The 14,102-nt window shown below is 31.6% G+C and overlaps 1 protein-coding gene across 1 annotated transcript in view; it reads right to left on the reverse strand.

Annotated features, from left to right (window-relative positions):
* Nucleotides 1-12,116, reverse strand: part of LOC145276988 (apoptosis regulator BAX-like) — a 54,144-nt gene extending 42,028 nt beyond the window's left edge. The window contains exon 1 of the mRNA XM_080128556.1: nucleotides 11,442-12,116. Within this exon, the coding sequence (XP_079984682.1) occupies nucleotides 11,442-11,695 (254 nt within the window). The 5' untranslated portion in view covers nucleotides 11,696-12,116. The remainder of the gene's footprint in view (nucleotides 1-11,441) is intronic.
* Nucleotides 12,117-14,102: the final 1,986 nt, after the last annotated feature.

The following is a 14,102-nucleotide window of genomic DNA, read 5'->3' on the forward strand; positions in this document are numbered from 1 at the left end:
CTATCGGTTTCGCTTTCATTCAAAAACTGTATCGAGGATTAAAAAAAAAAAATACGTTTTATTTTTTGATTATGAATATTAAAAAAATAAAATAAGTCTTCCCTTCGTAATTGCGCTAATTAAATTTTGTACTCCATAAAAATGAAATATCTACATACATAGCCACACACACACACACACACACACACACACACACACACACTTATTTTTAAAACGAAACTAACGCACTTCTCGTACTAAACGAAACACGTGTCAATAATGTGTGTAATCGAGTTTGTCGCTTAGCAAGTTTTGAAAACAATCTTATTTAGAGGAAGGAGGCGGATGAGGGGAGGGGAAGAGAATGACTCATTTCGCTTTTAAATGAAGAAAAAGAACACTTGTTGCTAAGATTACGAGTAGACGGTTACATTACAACTACCAAAGACTCTAGAAATAAAGTTAATAAAAAAAAAAATATTAACAGCGCCTGATGATACGTTTAGCGAGTTTGTTTTAAGTCGCAAAATAAGTAGTACAAATATAAATAATAACCGAGGAGGAAGAAAAAAAAAAAAAAAAAAGGACAGGAAAGGTGAGATGATTGTTTTCATTCTTGTTGATCAGTTGTCGTCGACCACAACGAAAAAGAGTCAACCACTCCCCTGTATGAAGACAACTAATGATGACTAACTTTCCAGTCCTAACTTCTTTGCTATTATAGAAAAGTTGTAATTCCCTGTGTGTGTTTCCGCGCGCACGCATGTTAAAAGTCAGACACTACATAAGATACACTTAGATATATCATTGAATTTGGACACTTTGCAGAACAAAACTAATAAAAACAAAAACGAAATAAATGTTTGGATAGGTTTATACCATATTGTTTATTTTTCGATTTTAGAGCGATGACGGTCATCGTTGGACGTTGGAGTCTCCATAATCGCTCACGTCCACCATTTTATCTTGTTCTAACATAACACTCGACATTTCTTGCGATTCAAAATAAATAAACGCTTTAAAATAAGTTAAAACGCCAAAACATTTATTCGGGTCGGTGGATTATCTTGCCTCTGGTAACATGTTTTAAGTTTGTTTTACTATACACAAATTCGAAAAATTGTCACATTTTCTCAAAAATAAAAACACTTGTGAGAGGGATTTATTAATTTTAGTTTTACTAGATGTTTAAAATCAATAAATATTTATTATTACTACCAATAGTGGAAGATTTTGTTTTAAACAAAATCAAATTAAAAATAAAGAAAAAAACAATTAAAAGGAATCGTTTTTAGCATTGGAAAATAGCCAAATTTTTCCGATTCCAATACCCCCATAAAGTTCCAATTTTTATGCTTCCCGATTAATCGTCCCCAACATTATACAATTATGAAGAAAAGACGTATTTTCAAAAAATATTTATCGTAAAAAAAAAAAAAAAAAAAAAAAAAAAAAAAAATGTAACAAATAAATGTTATCGAAGGCAAGATAAGTTACTTTTCTACCTAACTGGATAAGTTTTTAGTGTTTTTATTCAATGCAAAATATTTAATCGGTTCGAAAAATATGCCGTGTTTATCGGTATATTTAAAAAAGACAAATGGCGTCGGCGTGTCGCTGTTAGATACGTTAAGTTTGAGAAAATGAATTTAAACTAAAAAATTATACAAAATACCGTTAGAAACTACCTCAATATATGTTACCGTGACATAGGCTGACATATTCGGTGGGTTTCTAACAGTATTTTATCATTTTTTAGTTTGGATTCCTTTTCTCAAACTTAACGTATTCAACAGCGAGGTAGCCGCCATTTGTCTTTTTCAAATATACAAATAAACACCGCACGTTTTTAGAACCAATTAAACATTTTACATTAAATAAAAACACTAAAAACTTGTTCAGCTAGGTAGAAAAGTAACTTATCTTGCCTTTGATAACATTAATTTGTTATCTAATTGTTTTTTGATAACTTTTTCGAATCTATGTGTATAAAAAAACAAACCCCATGTTTTTTTTTTGTTTTTTTTACCACTTTTTCGTTTTGTTGTCTATACTGCAAAATGCTCTTGAATTCAGGGTGCTCGACCAGATTAACAATGAAACTGTAATATTCATTCGTTTGGGACAACTAAGAACCAAATGTGTGCCTTAAGAATGTAGGGGAGATCATTCTTATTGATAATCATTTCAACAACACTTGGAAGTAGGTCAAACAGTTTTAAAAGAAAAATTGTAACATTTTTTAACCCTTCTATTTTGTTAGCTAAAAGCTCCCCAGGCATCGCCAAATAGGTTTGCTAATCCTCAATAAATGAATACATTCTCCATTTAGTTAATTGCCCTGCCTTCAACACTTTCTAATTTCTTAGTTTTCTTTTTCTTCTCTGCCTAGATCTTTCCCCAACTCAAAACACTGGGGTTGAATCCATCATCCACAAAACAATATTCCAGTTAGTCTCTTAAAAATCTCTTCCATCACCCACACACACAAGGGGCTGAGTCATAGTTATTATTTTCCGTTTAATTTCTTAGTATTTACACACCGGGAAGTTTCTGGCCATTCAGAGATACGGGTGGGAAAAACCCAGTTGCATTACAAAGACCCGCCTTCAACGGATAGGATCAATAGCATACGCCTCTGAACTGTTTTGTTTATTTACCTCCCACGGATGCAAGTTTTAGACACAGGGTCAGTTTATTGCTAGAGTCTGGCTCTTCAAACCCCGACTTTAAAAAATAGGACACCTTAAACAACAACCCCTAGAATGATAACCTTCTTGGATCGAACACTAGATAGCACATTTTAATCAAACTGAATGAGCAATACCCTCGTGTTACCTACATAAGTGACAGGAGTAGGCAATTGGTATTATTGACTAAGTCGTTGTGTGTCAATTTCTTGATTGATGTAAATCTCCTTTTACTGTAGATAATCATAAAGATACGCATCCAATTTCCAAGATTGGATAAAGTTATCCAATCTGGGAAATTGGATGCGTATGTTTGTTATATATATATATATATATATATATATATATATATATATATATATATAATTTATTTTCCATATTTTGGTAGAGGAAAAAAATTTAAAAATAATATTTACTATTTTTCTTATATGACCCTTCTTGCAGACAAGAATAATAAAATACTGTCACTGTTCAGTTTTTAAGTGACTCGAAATACGCATGAAACTGTTAGATAAAAAAATTGTCATTATACTTGATTTTTGCATAAAATAAAATGTTTTCTTTTAAATGTTTTAATGTTATAAAAAACATTACTTTATGAAATATTTATCGATTTCTTCTTTTTTGAAGAAAAACTTTTTTTTTTTTTTTTATCTAACACTGTTTACTGCTGACTTCGAGCCATCTATTCTTCTGCATGTTCCATTTTTTAATTTCGTGATTCCAATTATGGCCTATACTGGAACTGGAAAGACTACAAACAATAATAAAAAAAAGTGCTACAACTGGATTAACATCAGGTCATTCTCTCAGGCATCAGTGATGTAGTAACACTACAAACTTAGAAACTCTATAAAAGACCTGGCATCACTGCCCCCCCCCCCCCGACATGCTCACCGAAGAATGCACGATATAATTTCTAAAATTTGACATTTACAATCATGGTTTTAAGGATTGCAATGTGAAAGAATTTCGCAAAGTTGGAATATACTGTGATGTCATTAACCCCCTCTTTCACTATCTTGTAATTTTTCCATTTCTCTTATTCGCCCTTCTACCCAACATGTGACGCAGACGCATTGATTTACAGGTGAAACGTGCGCGGTAACAAGATAACATTCGTAGAGTTATTTGGATGCTCATTTAGAATTACACTTGGTTTAAAAAATAAAAGCACAAAAATCTTTGATGTATGTACTCGTCACAAAACAAATCATATTCGAAAAATCATGTAAATTGATCAAGTATTTTTAAAATAAAACAAAAATACGATTTTTAGCGATTCTAATGTTAAAGGTATCCGTTATAAAGCTGATTTTGATCTCGATAGTTTGAATTGAGTTATCTCATCTATTCAACATGGCCGATGAAAACCCTACGTCTCGCTTTGTCATAAGTAGGGCTAGGACATATTCTTTTCATCGTTTTGATCCTCGAGTGTGTATGTGGTTCTCTGTTGATTAACTGTGTCCGTGTCTGATTACTCGAGAGTCAAAACAATGAAAAGAATATGCTGTTGTCATAGCCCTAGTCATAAGTGCGCGGCCTTCTCAAAACCACACTTGACCTTGTGACGTTCAGAAATGCTCCCCACTTACACGTACAATAAACTCGATCCCGTTTCACATCCAGAAATCAACATTCAAGTTTTATTCTGTTTTACGGCATGTTGATCCTTATTTTTTTTTTTATTTTATTTTAAAATATCGAACCCGGTCATTTTGATAAAAGGTTTTGTTTTAAGCATAGATATTTGAAGATCAATTGAAGCAGCTTCAAGTTCTTTATATCTTTAAAGTCATAGTGTTTGATTTGGTTGTTTTGTAGAGGAAAATTGTTTTGGCTTAGATTCATTAGGTTTTGCAAAAAGAGAGAAAAAACAAAAATCATCGATATTTGATACGCTTTCGGCCAAGAAGTCAGTACTTTCAGACAGTCTTATTTAGTAGCATTAGTCAAAATTTAAGTATAGAGACACCGCCACATTTCTAAAGTAATAACCCACTAAAAAATAATCGTTACCAAGATCAAAGTGTAGTATCTGTTCTTCAGATGCTGCACTTCCATTTCTTGTTCTCTTTCGATGAAGGAGCAGTGCTTCACGACTGAGACAATTTTTTATTTTTGTACCTTTTCTCCACGTTAAAAAACGACCCTGGTGTCTAACTCTGTCCCATGGGGAGGCACTGTAAATAGGTACAATAGAACTCAAAAGTGGCGCTAATTTTGAAAAGTAAAATAGAGTTTAATGGTCAAGTTATTACGATTCACACAAAACATTGAAACAAACATCAAATGTTCATTTCCTAGTTTACAGGTGTAGTGTAGTGATATCAAAACAAGTTGGCTCTCTATATTAACAGAATTGGTTTACAAACTTCACGTGTACATTTCTCACGTCAACCTAACTTGGATAATTAATTACACACGGATAGTTTTATTGACCTCCTTAACCTTTTGGCGAAAACCAAGTGTATTATCTATTCTTATACTACACTATTATTTGTCTTCAGTCAGTGCAGGAAAGATCCTTCCAGACTGACGCAATTTTAATGTTTGTCTTAATTTAGAGTGTCCGATTTTCAAGGAGCCTAATTTTCTACATTAAAAACCAAAATTGTGTCCAACTCTGCCCGGTGGAGAGGTTAATTAAGCGATTATTTATCGAAATTAAAAAGTTTTTTTTTACAATTCACAGAGGTACGAAAAAGTGATAAAAAAGATAAATGTTATCAAAGGTAAGATAAGTTACTCTTCTACCTATCCGGAAAGTTTTTAGTGGTTTTACTCACTTTAAAACGTGCAATCGGTTCGAAAAACAGTGTTTATATCGATAGTTGAAAACCAGAAAAACAGCAGCGACATTTTTCTTGTTCTCATCTATCGATAAACAGTAACTTATCGATCTTGCTTTGATAACATTTATTATATATTTCTTTACCACTTTTTCTTACCTCTGTGGATTGTAAAACAAACCCTTAAAAAGTAAAAAGGCTGAGAATAAACGAAAATTTAAACATACTATTAAATCCACCACAATATATTTACGCTTCTTTGTAAACAAGACAGTTAATTTGTAGTGGAATCACAAAGTGATTACTACGAATGCTAAAAAGGTACTTTATGCACTTATTGTACCGCACTGAAATAACGTTACTTAGAAAGTCATTCTTAACATGGGAGGGGAGGGTGCTTTGCAACTATTCTGTACTTTCATCTTACAATTAAAAAAGATACCGTAAAACTTGAAAATACTATTAAAAAATAGCGCGGTACAATAAAAAGTACATAAGCAATCCGCTTAAAAGCAAATGATTAATTCGTACACATTTTTTCTCAGTTTTCAGTTGAAATTTGGAATTCTTTTTCCTCCTCACTTCCCAAAAGTGAAGCAAGTTTTACAGGAACATGTGAACTCAAATCATTTTCAGCCAATGAAAATCGATCAAAACCCCCTAAAAAAGTAACATGTCTGTGAAAATAGTAACACTACAAACTTAGAAACTCTATAAAAGACCTGCTCAACAAAATTACTTTTCTCCAGAATTCTAAAGCCGAATGTAGTATCGAAGGTCCCCAATAGTGTACGCTCAGAGCGAGACAGCAAGTCTTCATAATAGTTAAACTTTCTAAATTCTAAAATAGTGAGCATTCGTAATATGGAAACATTTCAAACTGTTGACTAAAAAAAAAAAAGTTCTTGCCAAATACTCATTTACTATAAGATTAAAAATTGTCAGCTAGTTACATCTAATTATTTTATAAATAAAAATTAAAAACATGAAAACATTAGCATCACAAAATTAGTTATTTTTTTTACCTATAAAATAGTAAAGAAACAACGAAGTTCAAAGTTAAGACTCCCGAGTAATACAACGGCCACCGAGAATTATAGCCGTGGCAATACGGAGTAAATAGCTTTTTGTTTGTTTCTTGAATGCCAAGAATGAAAACTTCATAACTGTCCTTTAAACTAGAAAATGATGTAGTTCAGTTATCGATACTTCTTGGCTAGCTCCTTAGCTTGTTTCAAGATGGTGATTATATTTTCTCGAAATTTTATTTGTACGATGAAAATGCTATTTTTTTTTTTTGATGTTTGTTTCATTCATTTTACTAAAACAAATAAAAAGTGGTTCCAAAGTATTATCAAACATCTTTCACTAAATAATTTGAGTGAAGAAAAAAAAATTAAGTAAAAAAATAATATTGTCAATAATAGGACATAATTCAGCTTTATTCTTAGAGTTTCTTTCAAGAAATCTTTCTTGGAATTTCATTTTTCAATTTTAGAAGAAAACGGGATTTTCCGTTTTCAACTAAAAATACTTAGTTCAAATAGTAACAGTTGAAATATTTCGCTTAGCATTATTCGCCAAGTATTGGATAAAAAAAATTGTCCGGAAAACAAAATTCTAATTTACATTTTTAAGATATATAAAACTGAACTTTTATTACAAAAGTTTTGTCACATTCATTTTCTTACAGAAAAGTTATTCAAGTTGTTAATTTTTACATTAATAAATTTAAGACAAGTACGCGTTAATGGTAATTTAATCATTCACCTTGAGTTTTAAAAATTCGATAAAACTTAAACTATTGTAAACAAAAATACAAATAAAATAAATAGAACAATCAAAATAAATTTGCAGACAAAATTACCAATTTCGGAAAGAGTAATAAGTTTGTAAAATAGAGATCTCTCTCAATTTGTTCGGGGGAAAATTCCTGAATAATCAATAATGCATCTTGCATCACTTAGGACAGAGTGACCATCATCGAACCATTTCGATCAAAAAACGTTTAAAAACAAGTGTAAATATAAACCATATTGAACATCCAGCAGCGTGGTACGTTTTTAATTAAACGTCATTTTTTTTTTTTTTTTTAAATAAAGGGTGGGATAGGGGGCAATAATTGCTTAGGAATAGTGCCGAGCGACATTGTTTTAAGTTTTTAACCGAATAGTTTATGGCCGCCAGCGATTAAAACATTGAATTTAAAGTTATATTTTTAAAATTTAAGTAAAATGAACTTTTATTTTATGACAAAAAATACAGTTTTAAGACAAAATTTTCTCTAAAACTTATGAAAACCAAGCGAAATCGACGATATATAATATCAATGTTGTCCAATGTCCACTCTTAATTTCATTAAAGTCTCTCATCTCACTTATTTTAGTCACGCAAATTGATTAGTATAAAATGGATTTGAGTGGCAACACTTAATTCTCGAGACAAATTTGTTCCAATTAAGGTCTCTTAGCATCTTAGAGAAGTTTTTTTTTTTTGCTAAATTTATTTTAGCGGAAGGAAGGTCTACCTTTTTTAGGCGATTACGTGTGGATGACAATCAGGTTTAGGGTTAGTGTATAAAAAAAAAAGGATTATGTTACGCTAAATTTATAAATGAATTTCACTCTGAAATTCTAAAATTGTTTTTTTAAGATTTATTCTTTCCGATAGGTTTCACAAGTAAATTCAATTAACTAAATTGTACAATATCTTTAATTCTAATAAATCGGGGTTTTCCATTTTATTTTTTAACTAGATTGCGTTTTCTCTAGTTTTAAAATCAAATAAAAATAGTTTGAAAAGAAAAACTAAATTCATAAAATGAAAAACGCAACACTGAAAAAAAGCTTTAAATCTTCATCTTTCATAAAAGGAATGTTGCAATTCTGTGTGCATGTCAGGTTAAAAATCAGAAACAACACAAGATACACTTGCAAACCATACATTATCGGATTCAGTGTGGCAGGACCTGGTTCTGGTAGAAAAATGACATTGTAATATTTGTTCTCTTTGAATTACTAAAAGGAGACAAATTAGTGCAAAGAAAGCGAAAGGGACAAAACTTATTTTTGTTTTCTTTCCAGTTTGTATTCCTTTTTCAAATATAAACTAGGTTAAGCAGTCAGTCAGCCCCCCCCCCCATTTTTTTTTTTTTAGAGATCTAGCAGAGAAGGAGATGAAAAAAAAGAGGTTCAACTCTTTGTTATCAGTACCCCCCCCCCGAATGTCAAAACAAGGAGACGCCCCAGCCCCACCCACTCTCGTATTTTTTTTAAGGAAAGTAAACAAATTAAGTTTGTAAAACGTGTATACATACTGCACGAAGTTGCATTCAAAAGTGATGGCTTATTAAATCCTAATTGCAGTTTATTTTATACTAGTTTTTTTTTTTTTTTTTTTTAAATATAGCTTTCAATTTTTATTTACTTTTATCAAAAAATGAAATGCGAAGATAGAAAACAGAGAAGCAAACAATATTTACATTAAATAATATTGTGTTGACAAATGAACGACAACATGGAAATTTTAATTAAATATAGATAATCAATATTATTATTTAAAAAAATATTTATGTTGAATTAAAAATTATTTTTTTTAAATTAAAAGGAATTTCGGATTCTGTTTTGTTTAGGGTTTGTTGAACCTTAAAAAGGGGAGTTAATCTTGAAAAAAGATTTTGTTAATTATAATTTTATGCAAAGATAAAAAGTAAACAATGTTTATTATTATTTCGATTTTGAGGGAAATAAATTAATTGTGATAATTATCAAGGTTGTGCGACTCAAACTTCTACAACAAAATCGATTTTTATGAGTCTGGGGGTTTCTTTCCATCGTTCTTTTGTGAAACGAATAACTAAGCAACAAACGACATTCCTTTCTCTTGGGTTAAAGGAATGAAAAAAAAAAAAAACACATTTGATATTTTTACAGGCTTATTTTACAACAAAAATGGCTATAACCAGTTTTTAAAATCGATTCTAATAAATCTAAATTTGTAATGACAAACAATTAAATAATACTTTCTTTTAAATAAATTTGCATTATTTGTTCAAAATAAAAAATCCCGGGTATTTGTGCGGTTTACGTATCGTATCTATTTATTTAGATAGAATTTTGAAATTAAATTCAATGTTACGGTATATTTTGGTCATTAAATTGTTAGATGAAAGTACAAAATAGTTAGCAAGCCCTCCCCTTTCTGTTAAAAATGGCTTTCTAAATAACGTTAGGTACTTATGCATTTATTGAAATAACATTTAGAAAGCCATTCTTAACATGGAGAGGAGGGTGTTTTTAATTATTCTGTACTTTTACCTAACAATTTAATAAAAAAGATATCGTAAAACTTTAATTTAACTTGAAAATACTATTTAAAAATAGCGCGGTTCGTAAATTGCAAATACCAAAACACGTTTCTTGTACTTGTTTTTCGTCTACAAGTATTTATAAATGCACACTGAAAATTAATCGAATATTTATTGAAATCAAATTAAAAATAAAAGAAACGAAAAATAAAGCGAAATTTTCAAAAAATCTATTTTAAATAGAATGGCAATCCATCCGTATGCATTTCAGTTTCTTTGTAAACAAATTAATTTTAATCTTTTCTAAGTCTGGTGAGAAAAAAATACCTTGAAAACCTTCGAAACTTGGACATGTTTCAGCTGGACATTTCACCTGTCAAATTGAACATCATTTAAAAACGGCCTTTAAAATTGTTAAACCCTAGATTTAATAGTTTTGTAATATATTTACATGCAATAATTGTGTAAATAAGCTTAAATAACATAAAAACGATTTTATAACAATTAGATTAAATTAATGATCAAATGATATACCGTAATAATTTAACTTTGAAAAAAATTTTTTAAATAAAAATTTGGTAAAAAATAATTTAATGATCAAACCTAATTATGGTATATGCAGAATTACGGACAGTGCTGAAATAACATTTAGAAACCCATTCTTAACATGGGAGGGGATGGCGTTCTGTAACTATTCTATACTTTCACCTAACAATTTAATAAACAAAAGATAAGGTAAACATTGAATTTAACTCGAAGATCCTATCTAAAAAATAGCACAGTCCTATGCTATTAATATTAATTGAACCAAATTGTTATAAATCTAGGACTAATTTTGTTAAGATGTTTCAACGGCAGCCATGTTAAAGTTGAAAAGTTCCAGATAACCAAACCAATACATAGTAAGCAATAAACATCAAAACAAAGTTTAAAAGAAAAAGAAAAACAAAAACAAAGTGGCCATGACCCCTAAATTCGAGTAAGGAAAAAAAAGGGGCAACCAAGAAAATGAATACATTCTAAATAAAGAAATGACGCAACACAGAACTTTCAGGAAGTCCCCTTTCGTGGACCCCCTCCCCCTTTTCAAAGAGTTGAACCAAACAGTTTTTTTTTTTTTTGTACGTTGACAAGACTCAGAAATTTGGATTGCAAAATAAAATAAAACTTAGAAAGTTACAGCAAATTACCCTCACCCCCTATAAACTCGACTTGTCAACAAGGCGCAAAAATCTGGCATTTTAAAAATATTTCTATTTCTATTATTTGAACTTACTATTCTCATTTCGGTTGTTTTCACATTTCAGTCGATGTAACCTCCGAACCTTCCTCGGGTGCATTTTTTTCAAACTTTGGCAACCTGTACGGTATTTCCAACTGAATGTCCTCGCAGATCCATGGCCTAGCGGTTACCGGTGTTTGTTCAGTTTTAAGTGGCATTAAATCCTTACGACAGGCGAAATAATATACATTAACACTTCTACAGAGGTTCCACAATTTGACAAAAACATTCGGTACTTGTGGAGTTTCACGTTCCCAAGAAAATTTAGAACAGATGCTTATTATCAGAACAGTGGTTATTAAGATAGAGTCGACATATCGATTTAAAAAAAAAATAAAAACAACAAAAAAACAAGCACCTAATTCATTATAAAGCTATTATGTTCTTACCTTGGGGTTTCACATTCCGGTTGGATTCCGGATTTTGAAATTTGATCACCGATGAAGGAGTCCAATAATATGTGGGCTTCTAAACAAGTTTCGTCATCTGTGCGCAAATTGTCCATGGAATCTGTACAGAGGTCGAGATCATTTGCTGTGGGGGGTGGCGGTCGGTCATCGTTAATCACTGAAGTAGATGGGCCCGGGCGGTCATCACCCTGTTGTTGCCCCGTTGGTGGGCTACTTTCGGATACAGTTTGCATTTTTGGAACATAAGTTGTTCGGACAGAAATTGTTGTTTGGATTATTTTTATTTAATAAACTTTGATAAAAAGTTAATTATTTAAAAATAAATAAAAATAACGCAAAAGAAACAATGAAGAATAATAAAATTAAAAAAAAAAAAGAAAAAAAATGTTGTTGACTTTTAAAACACTTCTTTGTTAAAAGCGATTTTCACGGCGCCTTAAAATAATTTAAGGAAAAAAAAATATTTAAGATAAATTTAAAGTTGATTTTTCTATTTGTTGTTTTCACATAAGAGTTTTCGTTTTGCCTTTAATCATTTGACGAGAGGAAAAACAAAATTTGTAATGTTGCCGTTACGAAAGCGAAGTGCGCGAATGGAGAAAGTTGCAAAAACGCAGCCTTATGGAATGTTGATATGAAGAGACACACGTGCCCATCTCACCAACCACTCACAGCCGATGGGTGCGTCACACGAACAAACCAACAAAGCATGAATGGGTATTGGGTAACCACCAACCGAAAATAAAACTAAAAACTGTTTATATTTACCATGTAAAATTTAAAAAAAAAAGGAAATATAAATAAAATTAGACGTATATGGCATTCCCCAAACAAATTTTTGAACTTTTTTAATTTTTGAAAACAAGAAAGAAAGAGGGCGTCGTGTTGTCAGGTGGAGAAAAAAAATATGATGATTTAGTATACCTGAGTTTTGTTGGGTAAATGAAGGTGATATTGCTTTTATAAGATTTGTGCCACACTAGAAATTAAAGTGGAGATAGTCAAAATGCCCCCCCCCCCCATTAAATATTGATCTCGCCACCCTAAAAGTCATATATTTTCGTCGCGGCTGTTTTTTTTTTGTTTGTTTTTTTTTTTTTGTTTTTACCTCGACACAAAAAATCAACAATGTCTAGACCAAGACCATTCTCATAATATTAACCTGTTCCCTGTTGATTGGGTACTGTGCAGTTCTAGGAGGTCCACTCTCCCAGGCTTTGCCTTCTCTCTTTAAGAGGGATTAGTTTATTGCTAATTGCTTGAGGCACCCCTACCGCGGAATGCCGAGGAGGCTGTCCATGCACTTTTTACAAGTCAGAGTGCTTACTGCTTCTCCTCAGAGGCGCTGACTTTTCAATTCTATTTTCCGACCCTAGTATTACATGTCTCGCGGTAAAAGAGAAATAAATACCCATTTTTTAAATTTTAATTTCTGTTGATTGTGAAAAAAAGAAAAGAAAAGAAAATGCTGGTCCTCTGCAGTTCTAGAAAGTCCACCCTCCCAGTCCAGTCCACCCTCTTTAAGAAGCAAGCGCCCCTACCGAAAAATGAGGCGCCCCTGCCGGGAAATGCTGGGGGGCTGCTTGGGCATTCTTTTCAGGTCAGCGTGCTCCTCCTTGGGGGCGCTGACTTTTCAATACCCTTTCCGACCCTAGTGTCAGGTTTTTTCGCCGTGGGGGAGAGATAAATATCCGCCCCCATTAAACTAACCTTCTGTTACATCCATCCCTATCCAGGGCACAATATCAACCTATCCAGGACATGTTTTGGTAAGGTGATCGATCGCCCCTAATCAATCTCCCCATACTCACATTTTTCCAAACCCTTTTTTCGGCCTGTAGGTTTTCCAAAATCCTACCAAGTAGCTCCTTCCACACATACACTGTCTTGGTATGACACAAAACTGCATTCAGTAATCAGGCCCCAATTAAGGAACTTGGAAGAATGTAGGGTCATCTCTTAGTTACCATTACCCCCAGCTCCACTCTGATCCCGACGAGTGTTAGTACTTGTCAGAACCCCATGTAGGTGCTAAATAGAAATTATTGTTTACTATGTTTACAAAATATACTCCTACAAAACAAATTGATCTAGAAACCAATTACATAAAAAAAAGTTCTGACTATGTTTACAAAATATACTCCTACAAAACAAATTGATCTAAAAACCAATTACATAAAAAAGTTCTGACTATGTTTACAAAATATACTCCTACAAAACAAATTGATCTAAAAACCAATTACATAAAAAAGAAAGTTGTGACTATGTTTACAAAATATACTCCTACAAAACAAATTGATCTAAAAACCAATTACATAAAAAAGTTCTGACTATGTTTACAAAATATACTCCTACAAAACAAATTGATCTAAAAACCAATTACATAAAAAAAGTTCTGACTATGTTTACAAAATATACTCCTACAAAACAAATTGATCTAAAAACCAATTACATAAAAAAAAGTTCTGACTATGTTTACAAAATATACTCCTACAAAACAAATTGATCTAAAAACCAATTACATAAAAAAAAGTTCTGACTAGGTTTACAAAATATACTCCTACGAAACAAATTGATCTAAAAACCAATTACATAAAAAAAGTTCTGACTATGTTTACAAAATATACTCCTACAAAACAA

The sequence above is a fragment of the Euprymna scolopes genome, chromosome 5 (genome assembly GCF_053919585.1).
Source record: "Euprymna scolopes isolate OS-2025 chromosome 5, ASM5391958v1, whole genome shotgun sequence".
Classification (NCBI taxonomy): Eukaryota; Metazoa; Mollusca; class Cephalopoda; order Sepiida; family Sepiolidae; genus Euprymna; species Euprymna scolopes.